Source organism: Epinephelus fuscoguttatus, linkage group LG7 (assembly GCF_011397635.1).
Source record: "Epinephelus fuscoguttatus linkage group LG7, E.fuscoguttatus.final_Chr_v1".
Lineage (NCBI taxonomy): Eukaryota > Metazoa > Chordata > Actinopteri > Perciformes > Serranidae > Epinephelus > Epinephelus fuscoguttatus.
Genome location: NC_064758.1, coordinates 16083918 through 16106495, shown reverse-complemented (window position 1 = coordinate 16106495; position 22578 = coordinate 16083918). Strand labels below are relative to the sequence as shown.

General features: G+C 40.8%; 1 protein-coding gene across 2 annotated transcripts in view; it reads right to left on the bottom strand.

The window, feature by feature from the left end:
• Window positions 1–22578, bottom strand: part of LOC125891112 (helicase ARIP4-like) — a 96033-nt gene that overhangs the window by 42273 nt on the left and 31182 nt on the right. Inside the window, exon 2 of one of the 2 annotated variants that reach the window (XM_049580101.1) lies at window positions 21797–21951. In XM_049580101.1, the coding sequence (XP_049436058.1) occupies window positions 21797–21905 (109 nt within the window). In that variant the 5' untranslated portion in view covers window positions 21906–21951. Of the gene's footprint in view, window positions 1–2614; window positions 2772–21796; window positions 21952–22578 lie in introns of those variants that run through there. The other variant, XM_049580104.1, reaches the window with a different exon arrangement.

Genomic DNA, 22578 nt, shown 5'->3' with positions numbered 1-22578 from the left:
AAAACTGATATTCAGTTCAACCAGGTTGGATTTCACACAAACACACATGGCCGGATGTTATTAGAATTATATTGTTTCAAACAGCATGTGAAACTAGTACTTCCTCTCACACATGAACGCTCACATAGACAGAGCTGGCACCCTGTTGACCCAGACAGACAGCTTGTATGTGTTGCCTATATGTGTGTGTGTGTGTGTGTAGCAGAATGAAGGGCACAGAGGGGGAATGTGGTCGCAAAAAACTGTGTCAAGGTCACTGAAACACCTGCACACTGACTCCCACTAACTCTCAAACATTACATGATCCATGTAGCATCTTTATTTTTGAAACAAAGTATATGGTAACGCTTGGTGGTGAGACATTTATTTAATAAGCAAACGCTGTATTTTAGAAGTTATTAACAGTGAACTGTGTCTCGGATCTAGTGTGTGAAACAATGGCTTTAAAAAAGCAAAATCCTCACAGCTGTTCCCTCCACTTGTTACAAAATGAGATCTGCTCCCACTTACCAATATGTACAACTCAGGAGATATAAACAGTCATCATATCAGTAACTGAAACCAGATTAAAAAAAACAACAACAATAAAACTCCCGTACCATTTCCACTGTTTCATCAGAAGTTACTTTAGCACCAGACTACCCTGTCTTCTAGAGCAATGGTTGCACTGGTGGTCCTTTCTGAATGGATGGCAAGTGACTCACAATGTGTCAGATTTGTAAAAAAAACACATTTTATTTTGAAGTACAGTGTATTTCCAGCACAGAACTTTCATTGTGAAGTGCTGCTTCCTGCTGTAGAGTGAGTGACTAACAAACAGCTACTTAACGGAGACAGCAAACTGGCTCAACAACATGGCCAAATGCAAGTATGACACTGAAAACGTGTGCACCTTGAACTGATGACTAAGGAGAAATCTGGACCCTGTGGCTGGACCAGTTGGGAACCACTGTCCTAGAGATTATGATTGTATATTACTAAACTGTTTTTATAATTACATTGTGGTGACAATGTAATCACTGCCTTGATTATGTCCAGAGACAACTCTTTGAGTAAATCAAACACTGCATTTATGTACCACAGTGGATTCACATGGAGGTGATCGGGGTGGATGACAGAAATACCAAGAGCAGAATTGTAATGGCAGAAATCCTGGGTTCATGTCCAGACTCCTGTCTGTGGTTACGGTTAGGCAACAAAAGCACTTTGGTCAAGGTAAGGGAAAGATAGTTATTGCTGTTAAAAGTTAAGAAAACAGGTAATAACAAAACTCATGCTGTAGACACTGCGAGAGGATAGTGTACATTGCAAGGTTGCCGATTTTGGAAGAAAACAAATCAAATACCTTGTCAGAGAACATTTTGTAGATATCTTCAGTTATAACATTTTTGCAACCTACCAGATATGTTGTCACTTGGCATAACATTTCCCAAAAAAATGTGTTTGCTGTCTTTTTCTTAGCTGCTCACCATTGTCTGCATGGTGCTTGGCTGCTAGCTTGGCTGCTAGCATTTGGTTTGTTTAGGAAGGAGGTGCACTTGAAAAGCAATGGTGATGCAAACGTGCAATAAAGACGTAGCTTGAAGATGACAATATGTACCTATGTTTTAACTTTGCACCAGTGATACTGGATCATTGCTCACTGAACTCATATCAATCAATATCAATTCTATATGCAACATTCACAACATCAATATGCTAGCCCACTGTCGCTGCCTTGCACTGCACTCATATGGCTGTTACCACTGATATCCCCACCTTTCTGCCTCAGGTTAACAATTGTAGCTCTTTCAGCAATGTTGCTATTGTTAGCACTGCTTATGGAGTTAGCACTGTTAGCTGCTAGGCACCGGCTCAGCCACCTCCATGCTGAGAACAATCCCGCCCTAGACTCTGAATCATTGATATGCTCCTCATGTCACATACAGCTCCCTTAACATAAATGCTGCAGAAGTAGTACAGCACACTGGAAACTGTACAACTGAGAGTACAACATGTCCAGAAACAAATTAGTCTGATTTCTTCAGTAAACTGATTTGTTACAGTTACCCGCAGACCTGAGGGAACACTGTTATGAGAGCTTTTTAAGAAAAAACGTCACCCTGGATTTAACGGCTCATTGCTCCAACACTAGAGGCTACTTTTATTCCAAAAACTTGATTCTTAGTTAAGCAAAAGATGAAACTAAATTCAGGCTTTTTCTAGCAACAGAAATGAAAGTATTTATGCCAATTTCTACTTGAAAAGATTTACCCATGAAAATGTTATTTTATTATTTAAGTAAAGTGACATTAAAGTCCTTGCGATTCAAAACAAGGATACATTTTTTGGGGGAACAAGGACAACTACTGCATCTATTTCATAACATGCCTTATGAAACCTCTTAGCTCTGCTCTGCCTCAGTGGCCCAGGCCAAAGACTTGGCACTGCACCACATGTAGGTCAGTGTGATAGTTGTGCCTGCATATATGCACTGATAAGAAGACAGACAGCAGAGGAGGTATTAGTATTGAGGAGGATGAGAAGAAACAAATGTGTGAAAAAAAACTGCCAACTAACCAGAAAATGAGTCACACACTGAACAAGCAAGTCAAAAAGGATTTAGGCTACTCACCCATGTCATGTGCTTGAAAGTAGTTTTTTGTCTCCTAGTCCAGTGAGAGATCCATGCCTCCTCTACACTTTCTAGAAAGTTATTCCAGCTGTTGCCTGTTTCTCCTTCATGCTGCTAACACACTTCCTTAGTGTCCCGTCCGAACGGAGTGTGTCAAAGTGTGTGTATGTGAGAGAGAGAGAGAGAGAGAGAGAGAGAGAGAGAGAGAGAGAGAGAGAGAGTGTGTGTGCGAGGCTCTCAACATCTAGCTCTAGACTCGTCTCGCAGCTGTACCGGCACACCAGCGAGGACAGAAGGCCATTGGGACAATTACAAAACAATGAGTCGCTTCTAAGCTGCCCCGGCCTGCCGTGTGTAGAAAACCCCCCACTTGTGCTGGTTTTCCTGTCTACTTCCTCCTCCTCTTCCCTCTCTTTCTCCCCTCCCCCTCGGCCAACTGACACAGGAGTGAGTGTGATGTCAGCAAGGCACGCCCCTTCTGGAGAGGCTGCCTTAGGTAACAAGGGTAATAGAGTTCAACAAGGAAGAGATGGACAGACAAACACAAAAAGGAAAAGAAAATGAAAGAAGGGGGAAAGAGAAAAAAGTCTTTACTTCAACTTCTGGTCTTGTTGACACGTGGTCATTTTGCTGGAATCGTATCAAGGTCATGACTTAATTTGAAACACTAACTGACATTCAAAATTATGTTTAATCCTTCGGGACTGTCTGAAATTTGAGAGTATGGAGATAAAACTGTGGGAATGAGGAGAAAGAAACAAGAATATGCCTGAAAGAGAAAAGGACGGTTTTAACCAGCCAAAGTCATCATTCTTTTTCTTAACTTTGTTATTAAAATATGATTCCCAACATTAATCACTTTCATTAGCCTGGTGTCTGACCAGGCTAATGAAAGTGATTAATGTTGGGAATCATATTCTGAGGCATACAATAACATACAAGCTCTCTGGGTCTCTCATATCAAGTCTCGTCCATTTTAAACTGTAATAAATTCTACAGGAAAAATAAATTTGACTGTATCTTTGTGACACTTTAAATGTTAAATCAATTACTACTGAGAGTCAGATTTAACATTTAGGTATCATTTTGTGGTGGTGATGGACTGTAAATGCTGTGAGTATTGTAAGATGTCCCTGTTATTTTGTCCACACCTTACATTTTGCAAAAATATAAAAAAATAAATTTAGTTGGTTTAGTTTCCCTGGGTGTGACAAACACAAATTCTCACCAAAAATAAAAAGATTAAAAGTCTTAAATGTAAAAAAAAAAGGGGGAAAAAATCTCAGAAACTAAAATGGCAACATATGACTGCAAACCTTGCAATTATCACTTAGACGTTTCTATCGTCCCTTTAACACTGCCTCAAGAGCGACAGTTCATGCCGTTATGCTGCCTCACCACTGTATAAAAAATTCAGTCATGAAATGGGGGGACAAACTTAGACAAACAATAAGGTCTGGGTGCTCCTTACCCTTCAAGCAGAAGACAACATCAGTTGCCAAATAACAAGGATGTTTTTGCCATGCTATGCCATCGTTACAGTTTACAAAGCGCTGCCGATGTGTATAATACATGTCACTCTAGTCACACTAGTGGCTGACGCAGTTGTGCTACACGTATGTCTGTCACACCTCGTTTGCTTCCACAGTGCCGGCATCTTATCTAAAATCACACACTGGAGCGGCAAGATGATGTTGCCATTGTTTGGTTCTGTGTAAAAATGCAAAGGTGGCATAAAGGTGGGACTTCATAGTGGCCCTAAAGTGGGATCATTTTGCAAATAGGACTTATAGCTGTGCTGAGGGGCATGAGGCAATCATACAGAAAAGGAGAGAAAACCCAGAAAATGAAATGAAGAGGGAGAAGAGGTCAAAAAAGAGGGGAAAAGGGAGCAGGGACGAATAAAGTCATGTGCTACTACTTTCTGGTCAGGGCATGCCTTGGAAAGTTCTTGTTTGGCTTCACAGGACGGTATTGCACATCGTAAACACCAATAAACACATCATAAACACCCCATTTGCCACAGACAGTAAATTTCAGCAACATGTTAATACGAAAATCGTCAATGCTGAGGATGGAGAGGAATTACCAAGACTTATGTAGAGTATAGCCTATCGTAAAAAAATGAAAGGCGGAGGTGATCAAGGTGAGAGAGAGTCGGAGAAAATACATAAAAGATGAGAGGAAGTCTGAAAAGAAGAGTTGGAGAACAAGACAGTCAATGAGTGACAAAAGAAGATAAGGAAAGACAGAAAAGTCCATGATAATAAGGGGAGGGGGCTGTTTCACTGTTTCAAAACAATCCCATGAACTCCAGAACCTGTTAAAACCCTTGTTCGTGGTGTGGGATTACACACACACTTACACACACGCATATGCATGCACACACACAGGGTGGAAGGTGAGAGCCCAGTCTCACATGGCTACATACACTAACCCACATTGCTCTGGAGCCTGGGGGAGGGGCAGCAAAGTGAGAAACACTGAGGTGGGGGAGGAGATAGGAGGAGGCGGTGACAGCAGCAATGTGAGGCGGAGGACTGCCGGGCAAAGCATGAACACACACTCACACACACTCACATTCACCTTTGCCACACTACCACAGTTCTGGTATCCAGTCACGCCTCCTCCTGTGAGGAAGCAAAGCTCGCATTTCACTGTTTACATAACCTACATTGACCAATAGAGAGAAAATGAGAGAGACAGAAGGATGGCATGTAGAGTCACAATATTTTGTATTTTTGTGCACTGCTTCTGAAGAAGAATTCAGATCTTCGCTTGACTCACAGTAACTAAATATACTTGACCACAACAAAAAATGCCTGCCATAGGAAATTTCAGTTTACGGTCAATATGTTTCATTACTTGACAGTCACGTCACATAAACAAAGCTAATTTTAACCAATCATGTCACAGTCTGTTGTGAACAGAAAGCTCACTTCCTTCTTGGTTAGCTAGACAGACCAAATGCTATAATTATCAAAGGGAAGAAAGTTTTACAGAAGAGCTATTTCATGTTGGCACAGAAACAACAACTCAACAGTCACTAAAACCTTACATGTAAAGAGCCATTGTGGATAAGTGTAGTGATGTAGCAAACTTACACTACTTAAAGTCCAATTCAGCCACAAAGTGGATGAGACCATTTAAGAGACTATTTGAGGTCCAACACAAAACAGATAAGCCCCGTTTCCACTTAACACTTTCGGTATGGTAACGTTGGAACCAAAAGTACCCTTCACACATGGTACCTACACCCTAGGTCCATTTAGCGTTTCCACCCCAAACTGTACCCTTAAATATGGGCGGGTTGTTCTCACTTACAGTTCCGTCCAGCACTCACTGTATGTCCTCATTACTGGTGACACAGATGAAAGTCTGCACCTCGTTTATTGTCCACAAAACAGGGTTACACGCGACATTTTTAGAACCCAATGAATTGAGGTTTTTTTTTCAGACTCTAGCTGCTGTGAGAGGCAGCAAAACATTTTATAGTTACAATTTACTGATGTAAAACTCTCTGCGGTATGAACCATGGTTACATGAGCCTCAAAACCAGCCACAACTCAGCCCTGAGCAGAGTGACCGTCCACTATTGACCAATCAACGGCCTGCATGTGCCTGTGTTCACAGCTCCAACTTTTAGTACCAGATCTGTGTGTTAGGTACCCCAACAGACCAAAAATGGGGACGGTATGGAACGGATCCATTGGTACCATCCACAACTTTTCACAGTGGAAACTGAAAAAATGCGCACCGAACTGAACTGAACTGTACCGGTTGGAGGAAACAAGGAAAATAGTGAACAGTTCTCACCTAAGCCTGTGCCAATATACACATAAAATATCAACAATTAAGTTAATCACATGAAGCAACAGATAGCAGCGTGCAAGTCCACGGTCTTGAACACCAGCAATTAGATCCATCCCCTTTAATTAGGGGCGTATAGTGACCAAGTACACTGACTCGAGTACTGTAGCTACTTAAGTACTTTTTTGTAATTCTTTAGAAAACTTATGACCTTTTACTCTACTACATTTTAAGGACAACTATTGTAGTTTTGATTTCACTACATTCTTATGAAAGTTCTGGTTACCTGTTGCTTTGAAGCATAGCTTTGAAGTTGGCAAACTAAATTTATTTTTTTTCTAAAATGCTCTGAGTCAAGTTCAGTATGCTTTCTGCATGTATTGAACAGTTTATTTTGAACTTGGTAGTGGTAATGATGGCTACAGCAGATAAAGATGATGACTCCTCACCACCAGAGCACCCACGGCCACATCCGAATTCCATGTTTGAGATTTTTGAAATGAAGACAGATTGACAGATGGTTGTCAAATGACTTTTTCTGGGTTTTTATGGATTTGCCTGCCAAGTTATTATATTGGGTCTGGTTCCTGTCAACAATACAACAATGTTTTGACATTAAAGTATTTTATCAATACTTAAGTATTTTTAAAAGCAGACTGCAACATCCCCATATGCTGCTTTTTTAAATGATGAAACACACACTACCGGCAGAGCAACATTGGATCAGACTGTGATTGTACTGGGCAGCTGTCAGGTATAAATGTGTGTACAGGGTGTTCCTCACTGCACATAGCATGAGACAATACTATTGCATCTATTAAACACAAGTCAAATGTCTGTTTATTGTTACAGGAAGTTTAACCAAAGCTTTCACCAGGAGGTGGGACCCATATGACTGAGGCAGACAGCAATGAGAGAATCAGTTGTCCCTTATACACCGCCTGTTCAAGGCAGGAATGTCATGCCGTCTTTCTGCCTTGCTGTTTCCTAAAAAAAGGTACAATCACAGAGTGGGGGGACAGAGTTGTCTCAGCTTTAAGCTGGCAGTGGTGGTGGTAACGGTGCTGAATTGACATCTGTTTAAAAGGGACAGCCAGAAGGACGGGACCATGGATGGGACGGGTGTGACATTTTGACAACATGTTATGTGTGCAACCCACCACAGGAGATTTAAAAGCAGCTAGAAGCAATTAGCAGCTACCTCAAAAAAAAGAACAGCAACTGAAAATGTCCGCAAACTGGGGAGACAATGAGGTCAGGGAGGTCCTTACCCTCGAAGCAGAGGGCAAGATCAGCCACCATATAACAGAGATGATAAATGATTGTATTTGCCATAGCACACCATTGTTGTTGTTTAGAAATCGCTGCCAACGCATCACAACGTCTGTGTAAAAAGGGCAAGTGAAATGCTGAGAAGGACGCTGAAGGTGTGAAGTATAGAGTGACTGGGTGACCTAACCTCAGAGGCAAAGTTTTTTGTTGTCTTCACAATACATAAGTAGTTTTATAACAGCTAGAGGACAGACAAGAGCTCTGGTTTACATTGACCAATGAAGTCCTCAAAACCAAGATAACACCTAGAATTACCGCCCCGCAGTGGTATGCCTCAGTTCACAACCATGGCTGTGAAAACGTGGATGCTTCACACACATTTTCCCCCCAGCAGTACAAAAGATCTATAAAATCAGCAGTTTCAAGGTGGACACCCAAGATTAGTCACCAATTAATTCAGTATCTGAAAAACTCTCATCCTTTCTGTTCCTGTGTTTTAATGCTGAGTAATGGACAGACAAGTGCATTATGCAGAACATTATGATGTCACAGTGAAGCTGACCTTTGACCTTTTGGATATAAAATGTCATCACTTCAGCATTTCATCCTGTTAGACATTTGTATGAATTTTTGTCGTAATTTATGTGAGAATTCTTGAGCCATGGCCAAAAACATGTTTTGTGTGGTCACAGTGACCTTGACCTTTGACCTTCAACCACCAAAATCTAATCAGTTTATTCTTCAGTCCAGGTGGACATTTGTGTCAAATTATTGAGACATAACGTTCACAAGAACGCAACGAACTAGGTCACAGTGACCTTGACCTTTGACCACCAAAATCTTTCAGTTCATAGTTGAGTCCAAGTGAACAACTTGGATGGACAGACGAGCAACTGGAAAACATATTGCCTCTGGCCATCGCTGGCTCGGAGGCATGAAAATGCTCAAGATGAATGCATTATTAGATATAGTTGAATAAACAATAGTACTTTAGTTGATATTCTGTGGATATAATAATTGGAGGTGTAGTTTTTTTTTTCTGAGCACCTCAAGGATTTCTGTCCATACTTAAGAAAATCAGAGGTTTATTTTCTACCAGTGTTCACATTACATTTGTCTGTAATGCAGTAATGTAACACACCACTGTTCAAAATTCGATAATCACACTACAGTTACTAAGCAAACAATAGAAATGACTAGCATTACATAAGTTCCTCAATTATCTGCATAATTATCTGCATAATGGGCGAACAGAAAAAAACATCAAATGTGTCATGCCTCTGCGCCGGAGGCTCTTCAGCCTGGACAGCTTGTGCTGACTCCGAGGAAGAACAGGTTGTCTGACAAACAAATAGCAAGACTCCTCCTCACGAGGTAAAACTGCTGCTTTAGGGTTATAGATGTCAGATAAACTGGACTAGTCTGGTATAAATCCATGGTTTGGTGCACAACCAACTTGTGTAATTTTGAGTGTGTTTGGTCCGTTAAACGCAGCTCACATGCCATATAAACATGTTCCTTCCTTTTAAGTCCCTTTAAGTCTGTTGTTATCTAATTGTGTTGGATGGCTAATCTTTTATATTATTTAGGCCTATTAATATAATAATTTGAAGCAAATACCTGTATTGCTTTGTGTTATTTTATATATTCATATTATTTTGAAACATTTATAGTCTACTGCAGTGCGGTCATGATCTTCCTGAGCCTTTTATTGAATATGTGGGCGTATGTAAGGTTTAATGTTATATTATTGTTAACATGCAATAAGCTACGTCACAATGCTGAGGAGTAACACAAAAGTAACGCAAAGAGTGGTGTAACAAATTACTTTCTTCACCTTATTCATTCATCTTCTAACCGCTTCATCCTCTTGAGGGTCGCGGGGGGGCTGGAGCCTATCCCAGCTGACATTGGGCGAGAGGCAGGGTACACCCTGGACAGGTCGCCAGACTATCGCAGGTCTGACACATAGAGACAAACAACCATTCACGCTCACATTCACACCTACGGACAATTTAGAGTTATCAATTAACCTAGTCCCCAAATCTGCATGTCTTTGGACTGTGGGAGGAAGCCGGAGTGCCCGGAGAGAACCCACGCTGACACGGGGAGAACATGCAAACTCCGCACAGAGGGGCTCCCACACCCGGGATTGAACCGGGAACCCTCTTGCTGTGAGGCAGGGGGCTAACCACCAGACCACCGTGCGGCCAAATCACTTTCTCCAGGGAGTAATTGCATTACTTTTTAATAACAGTAACAAGTAACGTGTAATACATTACTTTTTTTTAAGTAACGACCACAACACATTTTCCTACCGACAAATATGGCAATTAATAAAAAATAAAGCAAAACCGACATTCAGAACCTCTAACTGACGTAATTGTGCCCCTGTCGGTAATTTTTTCATTTTGTTCAATTCTGTTAATACTTTCCCCACAGTGTGTGTTCATGTTCTTTATGTGAGAATTCACTACGCCCCATCAAGTCTGCAAACTGAAAGCAACATGGAGTAGAACTCAAACACTGAGCCAACTGAACAACTTGAGCAGCTTGTACCAAACAAAGTTGCCATGTCTCTTGTTTGGACACATTTTGGCTTTCGTTAAGGTGACACAGAACAGAAAGAAATCAAATGTAAACACTAACTGTGTTTACAAGGTCTTTAGTATCCCGGTTTTGATTGGGTTTTTTAAGTATCCTGTTTTTGTGTTTGTGCATGTAAACACCATATCCCGAATTCAGAAACCGGGTTATGCCCTTTTCCCGGTTTCAAGAAACCCGGTTTTGCCACCTGGAGTACTCCGATAGAAGCCGGGATACTGGAGCATGTATACGCCTTATCCCGGTTTCATGAATGGTTCAACTACGTCACACAGCCGGCTGAAGGATGCCCTACTCATTCTGAAGTTTTCTCTCCACTCTGAATCTGTACACTCCATGAGAACGATCCTATCCCACCAGTCACGGCTACGTATTTTCATCCACTGTTGCCTTGTACTGCGTGGTGGCAGTGACAGCCGAATACCTATCAAAGTTGGTAATCAAAGTATCAAATATTTGTTGTCGCTCTCTCCTCCCATTGCTGAAGATGAAGTGGATGAGCCATAGCTGTAATGCGACGTGAGTATTTACTAATGCTAAGCCCGCCAGAAGCCACAGAGGTCTCATTTTTGTCTTACTTCTGAATATAATAAATATATCACATTTCCCGCTCAATCTGTTGCAAACAAATGACGTAAAAGGCGTAACCCACGCCTGCGCAGATAGGATGCAGTGATCAGAAAACGGGTTACTGGTATTTATCATGTATACAGGGATGTGAAGAACCGGGTTTCTCTGTGTTCCATGTAAACATCATATCCCGGATATGCTCAAAGCCGGGATACTAAAGACCTTGTAAACACAGTCATTGAGGAAAAAACGTTTCAGTGACCAAAGGTATTACCACCAATCTGTTTCAGCACTTGGAGCATTACCGATTATGAACAGTGCATGGCTCAAAAAACAGAAAGAGACTGACAAGCGCCCAGCAACAAGTGCCTCCACAAAGTAGCTCTCGATATCAAGCATTTACAAAGACTACACAATATGATCACACAATCTTTCAAACTACCACAAGAATATCAAATAAAACTATAAAGTATGTGAGTTTGTGGGTTGATCAGTGTGATTCAGAACTAAAACTCTCACCCACCAGAGACTCAGATCAGGGATACTCCTCTCCTGGCTGTTTCTAAAAAGGGCCAACCACCATCTGATTATAAATGAACTCGTGTCAATCACATGAGTGTGACTCCACAGTGTGAGTGATGTGAACATGATGAGTTCAGATTATTAATGTCCACAGCTAACACATGACTCAAAACAAAGATGGCAGGTGGTTTCACTGATGAGTTATTCTGACGATTCTGACCCGCTTTGAATTCGAGTCAGAGTGTTACCTGATCTGAAGTCTGCTCACACACAAAACCTAATCTGTTTCTTTCTCTCTCTGTCTCTCTCTCACACACACACACACACACACACACACACACACACACACACACACACACACAGTGTGATCTGGCAGTCTGGTGTGTCAGTATGTGGACCAGCTGGTATTACTGTATCACCACCTACACTTCGCTCTGTGCAGCCCTTAATCAGGTCACACACACAAACACACAGACACACAGACACACACACAATATTATGAAAGGTCTTGTTTTTTTTATTGTTGTTTTACTTCACAACAATACCATCTGGGAAGGACTACAAAGAACTTGATCACTGTGATTCTCTTTATCAAACTTTATATTCAATTGTGGTCGAATTTTCAAACAATTTAAAACAAACTTCACTGCAGATAGAGATGACCCAAGCCAACCTAAATTTAAAATGAACTTTGCGGCACATGACTGAAAAACTAATTTTTTGGTTATACCACTGGCGACTTGATGCAGTGGTTAGCATTGCCGCCCCACAGCAAGAGGGTTCCTGGTTTGAACCCAAGGTGGGGATGAACCGGGTGGGTGAGCCCTTCTGTGTGGAGTTTGCATGTTCTCCATGTGTCACCGTGGTGACTCTAAATTGCCCGTATGTGTGAATATGAGTGTGAATGCTGTAATCTAATTATGTCGATAGTCTGTTAATTTCAAGAATCTACAGTAGGTCTATTCAATGACAATATTCAATTAGCCTGGATTTTAAAACCAGGACATGTAGATGGGCCTAGTGATGGGTATCCTTAAGATTTAATCAATACTAATACATTTATCGATACTCCTTATTGATCCTGTTCTTTATCGATACTCTTTTTGGTTCCTTTTAATTTCTAAATAATTGCTTTCAGAAAATAAATACATTTAAATAGAATAAGTTCAGAATAGGATTATCAAATATTTCAAATGTAACTAAATGCTGTTTCTAGAGCAGCAACAGTATTTTTTTTTACAACAGCAACGTCACTATATAATTATTTTTTCCAGTCACTGTAAGTCATTCCTCCTGTCCTCTGTCCTGCTCCCTCTCTGCTGATGTGACTCACAGTGTACAGGTGACATTAGTGCTGGTAGAGAGAGGAGGTTTGTCTCAGCCAGCAGCTAACTTTAAAAGTATCTGCCCAATTTTACAATAAGTGTCAAACCAAGTTAGTCTACATACAGACAGCTGTCATTTCAGCTTATTTGTAACAATTCACTATCAGCTAACTAGGGTGCTGTCCTTGTGCAAGACATAATGTTAGTGACGGTGGATGAGAGACCGTGGACAGAGCAGAATGAAATATTGCTGTTTACATGTTCATGCTTGCTGAACACGTGTATTGATAAATTACTGGCTTCTTACTCACTAAGGTTTAATTGCACTTACAGTAACGAGTGTAGCTGCCGTCAATTCGAGTCATTTTCGAGTTATCTTCACTTCGTTTCCACCGCGGCCTCTCTGCTCACTGACTTTACTCTGTGTCCTGTTGGTGTGTGTGTGTGTGTGTGTGTGTGTGTGTGTGTGTGCCCTGGCACAGAGCACATGTGAGAGGCTGCAGGATGATAATGAATTAAACCAAAATGTTAAAAAGTACGGATAAAAGAACCAATACCGTCAGAGCTTATAAATACTACAGTCTTTGATAATTTAGCCGTGGGGCTCATTTTATATGGGGTTTCAGTACCCATCCCTAGATGGGCCAGACATTTTCAGCAGGTAATGACACATTTTAAACAAATGCAAATAAATGTAGTGTAGCAGTGTTTATCATTTTACTTTTGAAACAATAATAAAAAATGAGCTGTTAATGCTATTGATGCGCAGAACCAAGTGGCAATAACAGTAACACTAACACACTCTATTGCTCTCTACCACTATCTCCCTCCCTCTCCCTCACACGCACCTCACCACACCACACCTCACCCCACCTTGCCTCATCTTGTTCAACCTTGCCTCACCTCACCTTATGATATTTTCCATTAAAGTCATGGAAAAATGTTTACAATAGACAGAGGACATCTTTTTTTGACTATCTAGATGTTTTGATAGAGCTATCAAGCGTGGTGTAAACTGCATCACATGAGAAACCGATTTATTAAAGATATGAATAGTGATGTTCTATGCTGATCCATCCTGCCTGAACAGTACTGCATATGTGTAACTCAACAGATATAAGAGGGAAGTGAGCTACTTCAGGACACTACACATAATTTACATATTTTGTCATACCGGTATATCCAATTTACGTATGCTGGGAGACTCGGAGGATGCTTCTGGCCCGAATGTGGCCTGCAGGCTGCCAAGTGAGTAGCTCGTTCAGACTTCGTTCCCACCTCATCTATTGTTGTATTGTTAAAGATTTTGTGGCAACTTTGTCAACACAAAGTTGCTCATTTACACATCCAGCTGACAAAAACCGACGTTAGTATTCTTTTGGACCTGGGTTTTCCATTTACTTTACAAATCTAAGTTCAATATATGCTTCCCTTTTAGTTAGTCCAAAGAAAACTCTCTGTGCCTCGCTGAGCATGTTTTAAAAGTGGACTGAGAAGACCCTGATGCAATTACTTTTTGTTCTTGAGGTGTTTTCTACCTGCTACCTTTGTTCATTTATGGTAGGATGTTGGAGGCGGATATGAAAAAAACAACAATGCTAACAATCCCCCTTTCAAAAGGAACCACCTGGTGTTCAACCAGTGAAGTTTTGGTGGCACTTGGCAAGTTGATGCATCTTGTCGCTGATTAAACCAACAGGTGTCAGTAACATTCGTGGGAGGAAACATGTTAACTTGTTTTTCTTCAGAGAGAGTGAGAGTGTACTGTGCTTATCCACGCCCACACGCACGCGGGGGAGCAACAGGCTAATTAACAGACTATTACCCTCCTGCTCTCTGGAGTCAGTGTGTGTGTCAGTGTACATATGTGCGTGTGTGTGTGTGTGTGTGTGTCTTATGAAAGACGTGACTAAACCTCATGACAGCCTCATCTGAGCTCAGAGAGGCAAGAAAATGCAGCACACACCTCAATCTGTTCACACAGATTTTCTCCTACACACACACACACACGACCCAGAACAGATATCCCAACAGTACCGTGTTGCTGAGGAGGATGATTTTATTTTAGGGTACCAGTACCACCTCCCCGAGTCCATTTCTCAATGTCACTTTTTGATGAATGGCCTCACTTCCACACACACACACACACACACACTCTTGTTTTTTTCCTACGGCACCTCAGAATAGGGATAGACGATATGGATAAATCTAACTAATACAACAAATTTTAAATCATGATCGATATACAATATATAACAATATATTTACTGTAGTCTTCATCAGTGTATTGGTTATCTGATACAGCCTTGCGGTGGTTTTCATCACATTTATCCGATTGTAGGATTTTTGTTTTAATTTGTGACACTGTTTCCTCCCCATTACATGCGGAGTGCCCCAGGGTTCAATCCTAGGACCATTCTTATTTACCTTGTGCTTTATGTCTTCCCTCATCATTGAAAACAAAGACACGGTGTTGTATTAAACTGCATTTCACTATTCACTGTAGGTGTATTTTTTTTTTGGTCTAATTTTTGTCATTATATTGGTGAGCTTGGCCATTCCAGTCTCTTACATTCAATCAGTTTTGAATTTTAAAGATGTAGACGTGACAAATATTTTTGGTTTGTTCCCTTATGATGGAACTACTGACATGATTTTAACTGGGGAAAAAAAACTCAAAATGCTACTACTTACTACTACTTGCTAAAAAATGGTACTAAACCCGAAAGGAAACACATCACTCAGCTTTTGGCATGACTATACTGTTTACTTGTTTTAGGATTGATTTTAAGATTCTATATCTTACTTATAAGGCCCTTCATTTTAAAACTTCAAATAATTTTTCAGTTAGTTATTGTGTGTGTTGTCAGGACAATTGTGCTCAAATTCCCATCTTCCATTGCATCACTTACTAAAACATAAACCATAAAAACATTTATTGATAAGCTCAGTGGTTCCCAAACTAGGGGGCGGGCCTGGTGTTGCGAAAAAGGCCAAATATAAATTATACGTGGTTCTGGAAAGCATGGAGAAGTTTGTGACAGGACTGCCAGGTAAACTTAAAGCAGACCATGAATCTTCATCAAGGGGAACCACTGGATGAGCCTATGTATGAGGTAAGATCTACATTAGTATGCTGAACATCTTATCTTCATCTTTTGTTTGTTTGACTCTTAAAGTCTTGTTAACTTACCCCTGCATCTCTCTCTCACACACACACAATCACGCACATGGCTCCCACAACCATAGTCAGAAACCAGCGTTTTATACATGTTTGGAAATACTAAGGTGTTGACTTCTAAAAATACCTCCAAGAAGCAACTCGACGTGTCATTTCTAACATGAAAATGTGTTGTGTGATGCTAGTGATCACCATGACAACCTCAAACGTCTCTAAAGAGAAAACATACACTGAGTAGCAAACTAAAGATTCAGCTTTTTAGAAACTGCCCCGACCTTCTGCAACTGAAAAAAAAGCAAACCAAAAAATGTAAAAAGCCTAATTTCCTGTGCATCAGCCTAATTTCTTAAAAGGATTTAGGTGCCATATGCAAAGTGTTTGGGACGACAAACGTGAGAGCTGTCAAGAAACAGACTGAAACACAGTGAATAACTTCTGAAATAAACTGTAAACAATATGACAGATTATCATGCATGTTAGTGATATTAATCCTGTATTTTTTCATAATCCAAAAAGTAATTATGTTCTGTTATTGTTGCAAAGCCTCATAAAACTTCAAGCCATACTTTTACACTTTTCCATATTCTATTTCTGATGATGTCACGTGAATATTAAACTCCCACTCACTTTATTATTAATGTCTTTGTTTTCCTTTCCTACTTTTTTCTTCTCTATAGGCTATACTGCTGAAAGATGCATTCTTTGTCTTTACAATGTTGCCTATTTATGGGTTGGCAAGTTGGCATGAGTTGTTTAAATAGGAGGTGGAGAACACAGAGGAGAAAGAATATGCAGATGCTTTAAAGACAAACAGAGGAAGAAATGATAAACTTTAAAGCAGGTGGTCGAAAGTGCATCTATCAAAGTTCCCTACAGGAAAGGATACTGATGTCCGTAAAGACATAAAAATGAAAATAAAGCAGTAAGAAAATGAAGGAATAAAAACGTATTAACAAAGAGTGCATTAAATGGAGAGGGATGATGGTAAATCAATGAAGACCAGGAGGTAGAAAAGGCAAAAAGAATGAGACGATATAAAAATGTGAGAAAAGAAAATGGGGAGATGGAAAAAGAAAGAAGTGTTGAACCATGAGCAGGAGAGGGATGGTGTCCTGGTGACAGTTGTTATGGCAACCGCGGGACAGACGCAGGACACTGCGGGTGGTGATGATGTCACAAGAGGAAAATAGACTTGCAAAGTGGAGGATAAACATGTGACCGTGTTTTTCTCCATCGGACCTTTCACTCCTTCCACCACCCACCAAGACAACAAACAGCTCTTGAAAAGCGGCCCCCTCTTTATCTGTGCTTTAAATCAATCCAGCGTAAGATGTCACCCCAGTCTGACCCAGTGGCTCATACAGGACCTTCAAGTTTATTTTAAGGGTGCTTTCACACCTGTAGTTTTGTTCCTTTGGTCTGCACCATGGGGGGAAAATGATGCATTGTTGCATTTATTTCTGGTTCACTTCCTGTTCACACTGAGATTTTGCAAACAAACCAGGAGGAGTAAACATGATGTTCTACCGACTGACAGGTAACACGTTGAGTGGATATATTTGGTGTTTGTTGTCCTGCATCATCAGGACCCACGTGGGGAAATCAAATTCTGGTTACTGATGGATGTTTATGTAACAGCACTTTAATGCTTTCAAGTATTTATATTTATGTTCTTTGAAGTCACATAGAGCTCATAGAGATAACATTGATCGTAGGCATTATTAGTAGGCTATTAATAGACTGCAAATCAACTGCATGTTATGAATAATGACTAACAGAGACAGGATGGAGAAGACGTCTTGCACAGCAATGATTCGGGGCTTAATACTGTGGGATCACTGTCACACACTTTTTAATGGACTGACCTAATGAACAGACAAAGTGTAACAGACAAAGTACACAGAGTCGGATACACTGATGGCAGCTTCAACAGCTTTTTGATCACTGATGTGCATATGTGTTAACAGGGTTACATGTGTGCATTAGCATACATAGGTTATGGGATATACATGGCCTTTTTTGGGATCAATGACAAGATTGCGAACAAATTTAATGATCAGCAGATGGATTTATTTTGGTTTAGCTGTTGAAATACTGCTAAAATCACATATCTGTTATCATAAGATGTGGTTGGTTTGTTTTCTCTCATACCACAAATGAACCGCAGAGTCCTTTAGAAGCGGACCGAGACCCCTCTTTTCGAGCAGTCTCAGTTTGCTTGCTTGACTGAGTTCATTTTAACCGAATCAAACAGGTTAGTTGTGAAAGCACCTGAAGTGTAATAACTGCAATGAATGCAGGACCAGCATTTGCTTTTTTAAGGCCCTAATCCTGCTTTCAAATTTAAAATGCATCTGCGAGTAACTTCAGGAAAATGCTGTTTAATATTAATGATACTAAAATCAATCAATCAATTAACTGTTTGTTTGTTAAATGAAATCACACAAGGTACAACTGCTCCTCCAAACTTGCAATTTCATTAATTTTTGTCCCTTCTTACATTGATGGCTGCTGCTTCATAACTGTTCATGTTCCCAGATGGTTCTGGTAATCCATGGTTTCTGGTTGTGAAATTATTTTACTGTAGTTTTGGGATCAGCTGCTTCTGTTGTTGTTCAAATTAAATCCATCACAGACTCAGTGAGTTCATTGATGTCATCTGTGACGCTGACGATGGGGAACCATGCCAACATATCACAGGCGGGTTGGGCGGGTGGGACAAAGAAAATGACGAAGCAGTATTCAAAGGAAGTTATTACAGACACAGTGTGGGAAACTCTCCGCCTTCACCTTCTCTCCCCCTCTCTCTGTCTCCCCCTGAACACAAACACGCACGCTTTGTAGAGCGCTGTGGCACTTGTTCCTGTCCACAGTCGTGACAGTTGTGCTACTGCAATTCGGAAAGTTTGCAGGTCGGGTGGTTGATTACCACATATTTTTTAGCATCCTCAGCACTTTTATATCCACCCCTGATGCTACTAGATATGACAGCTTGTTTGGTGTTCACTCTCTGCATAAGTACCTCCACTCCATTTGGAGTCTGGTGCTCCACCCCCTCTGACTTTCAGCTGGGTATTCTTGACTTAATGCTCTCAACTTCTACTTCTTCTTCAGTCTCCCTGTGTGCACACGGCCCGGCAGTCTCATGCCCCATAATAGGGATTTGTAGGGCATTTACCTATGCTCATTGGGGTCAACTGTCGTGCGCTTTCAAGTTATGAGGACAATGGGATTCATCATTGTAAGAATTCTGCTGCCTGACGTAGACTTGTCTTAGGACCTTTCTTAAGGACAAATTTAAGAAAAAACTTAATGGTGACCCACTCCTGCAGCCTTTAGGCTTCTGCCACCTCCGCTGCTATGCTGGGTCGGTTATACAAAGTGTTACACAACTGTTGTGGTAAAAATGTTTATAAGCCGAGCAGTAAGCAGGAAGGCATGGACCTGAACCCCTTTTTGTTGGATGATTAATGGTACTTCATCGTCATCAGCATCATTTCTCCCTCTCTCTCTGTGACACACTCTGAGAGCCTACATAACCACATAGCCAGCATTACTGGTATATGGCACCATACAGGGTACTGCTGCTGTAATTAGGACAACATGTACAGGGTGTGTGAGTGTGAGTGTGAGTTCTTAACAGGTTCACAGGCTTCTGCTGCCTGGGCCCAACATAATGAGCAATCTGCCACATTAAAAGGGTTATCCAACAGTGATTCACGGCTCTCTATAGGCTGAATACTTAACGCATATTTTGTTTCAGGTCACTCTCCAATCAGTGATGTCACAGGAAGCATTTGGTTTATCCATGGATTTATTAAAAAAACAGAAGAGCTAGCTCGCTGTTTTCCCCCTGCTTGCAGTCTTAATGCTAAGCTAGACGAATGCATAGGTAGGAAATCTCTTTCTGTCAGAAAGACAGCAAACAAATGTATTTCCCAAAATGCTGAACAATTTCCTTCAGTGATCACTGCCATAGTTACTATATTAATCCACATGGAGTGATTGGCTATTTGACAGTAAGAATCCCTTGCTTCCAGTCTTTTTACCAAGATCAATGTCACACCCCTGTAATGGTTTGTTCAATGCTTTTTTTGCTTGTAATTGTTTGAAAGAGCCACACATTTGTACTTCTGAGGACCCCCATTTACATACCAATAATAATATTACCTTGGCCCTTACCCTAACTTACCTAATTCCTCCTTTAAAACATGATCTCAGCCTTCAAACAGCCCACTGAAGTGCAGACAAAATGTCCTCTGTGTCATGGTCTAACACTCAAGTGTGTGCTCACAAAGACAGAAGTACAAAAGAACACGAGTGGAGGATTGAAAGCACTAATAACAAAAAAAGGAAAGAAGCAGATTTTAAATTTAAGGCCAATTGTTATTCCTGCAGTTAATCTCACTCTTTGTCCCTCTCATTTAGTCTACACTTAAATACTTCAGAATCTGAGATGTTAATTTTACTGCAAATTAACTGAAGAAGCACTCAAAGCGTGGGAGGAACGTTACTACAGTACGTTCAGTTTATGAAATGTAAGACGACAACTTAACAAGGTGCTCTCTGATCGCACTGCTGTTAAAAACTGAAAATATTAAAAACCACAGGCTCTTCTCTCTCTGTTTGGATAACTAAAGTGGCGTCAGTCTTTGGAGGACTTTGTCCTCATTACAAAGTTTAAATCTTACCTCCTACACACAAACACACACTGCTGGAGATACATCTCCACACACACACACAAACACACACAGACACACACATGGACAAGTCAGCATCTAATAGAACTAATGATGATTCATTGGGTTATGTAACACATACTGGCAACAGAGGAAATAAGAGGAGACGAGGGAGTTTAGAGGAGCTTGTTTTCCTTGAGGGAGGACAGAAGGCCAAAGGCTGATGTGGAGAGCTTGTCTGGTCACACATGTGGACAACACAGCCGACCTGCTGATTCACTTCGCTCTAATAGCTCTACTTTAATAAAGAGTATGTAAATGCAATTTTATGTCAAGCAGATGAGAAACTAGAGAATTTAAAAGTTGTAGTTTATGTTGGAAATAGATGTAAGGGATGCAAAAACTATAGTAGTATATTGTTACCAAACTATGGCTGGTGTTGCTTTGTTCAATCATGTTTCTCAGTTGTCAACATCTATCTTCTTACCCATAAACCTTTGTGTTTAAGGTTGTTTGCTCTTGGTTGTACGGACATGATCAGTTCTCTCCAGTTCAATACTTTATGATAGGCGCAGATTCAGGCACTGAACATGTACATGTACATGTAGATGGGTATTTGGAGCCGCCTTATTACTGATGGGATTGTCCACAGCTGAAATAAAATATTACATGTATATACCTTTTTTTTAAAACGGGAAAACCTGCTAAAGATAGGCTATATACTCCTGAACCAATGCCAGTAGATTAGTACGCCTTTCTGTTTTGTTTTTCACTGGTGTGTCATGTTAGACATAACAAGCACACTGGAAAACAGGTTAGAAAACAGCAGAAAGCAGTATGGAGGCTAGGGGAAATGGTACTGTGGTTACTATATTTCTTACTTATTCAGTGTCTCGTTTAAACTTGTTGCAGACTAATTTGGAACGATGTTGAAACCAGCTTGAGCAAATATGGATGGAACTTTTGCCAGTGAGTTATTGCATGTTGCCGGAAAAGGGGCAAAATTAGCATGTCCACCAGGGTGTCATATTTTAGCCACTGCCAATGGAAGCCAATTGGAGGTGGAGCGGAAAAATACCCGTGACTACTGCAGAGCCACTTGATCCAGGTATGAATGTCGATTGTAACCTTTTCCACTAAAGACAAAGGTCAGATGTTGGTGGGGAAGGGGCTTTAAATAACCGATAGTGTTCAGGTCATAACTGACCATCTGACTCACCAGGTATCCACTCGTCCTCGTCATCTCCATCGTTGTCGTCATCAGTTATGTAGCAGATATCTCTCTCCCTCTTCTTTTCATTCAGCCGCTCATCCTCTTGATCAGACATCCTGACCTGCAGGCTGCTGCTACCTCAGCATGTCCACAATACACACCTGAAACAAAGAGTAGAGGTATGAATGAACAGATGAACAAGTACAGACATACAGAAAGACACACAAACTAAAGCACTTTTTGATGTACGGGAAATGACTTGTCTTGGTTTCCTCCTCTGCCATCTGTCTCCACACACAGACAGCTTGAAGCTTTTCCCATGAGAGGAAAGACAACAGGAAGCTGTTTGCCAGTTTTGGTTTATCCCTACTCCAAAGCCCTCTACACTGTATCATAGTGGAGGGTGATGCCACCTACCTTTTAAGTTTAGGAAGCATTTTTTTCTTAGGGAGGACTTGGGTATCAAACATACCCATGCATAAAATACTCACCACAACAGGTATTAGCCACACTGTTTTGTCACTTGGAGAAACTTGAGGACATTTACATTATTTCCTGGAACCTATACTGCCTCATCCCAAACACTTATCCCGACCTTAACATAAGTTTATTTCTTTATTTTTTTATGTTTATTTACTTCTGTTTGACATCAACAAAAGCTGGTGGTTTCTTATGAGAGTTTAGGACACTGCCAGCTCTGACTGCAGTGACAAAACCAGGTGTTTTAATACAAAACAGGGTGTTTTTCTAACCCTGACCAAGTGGTTTTGTGCCTAAACCTAACCACA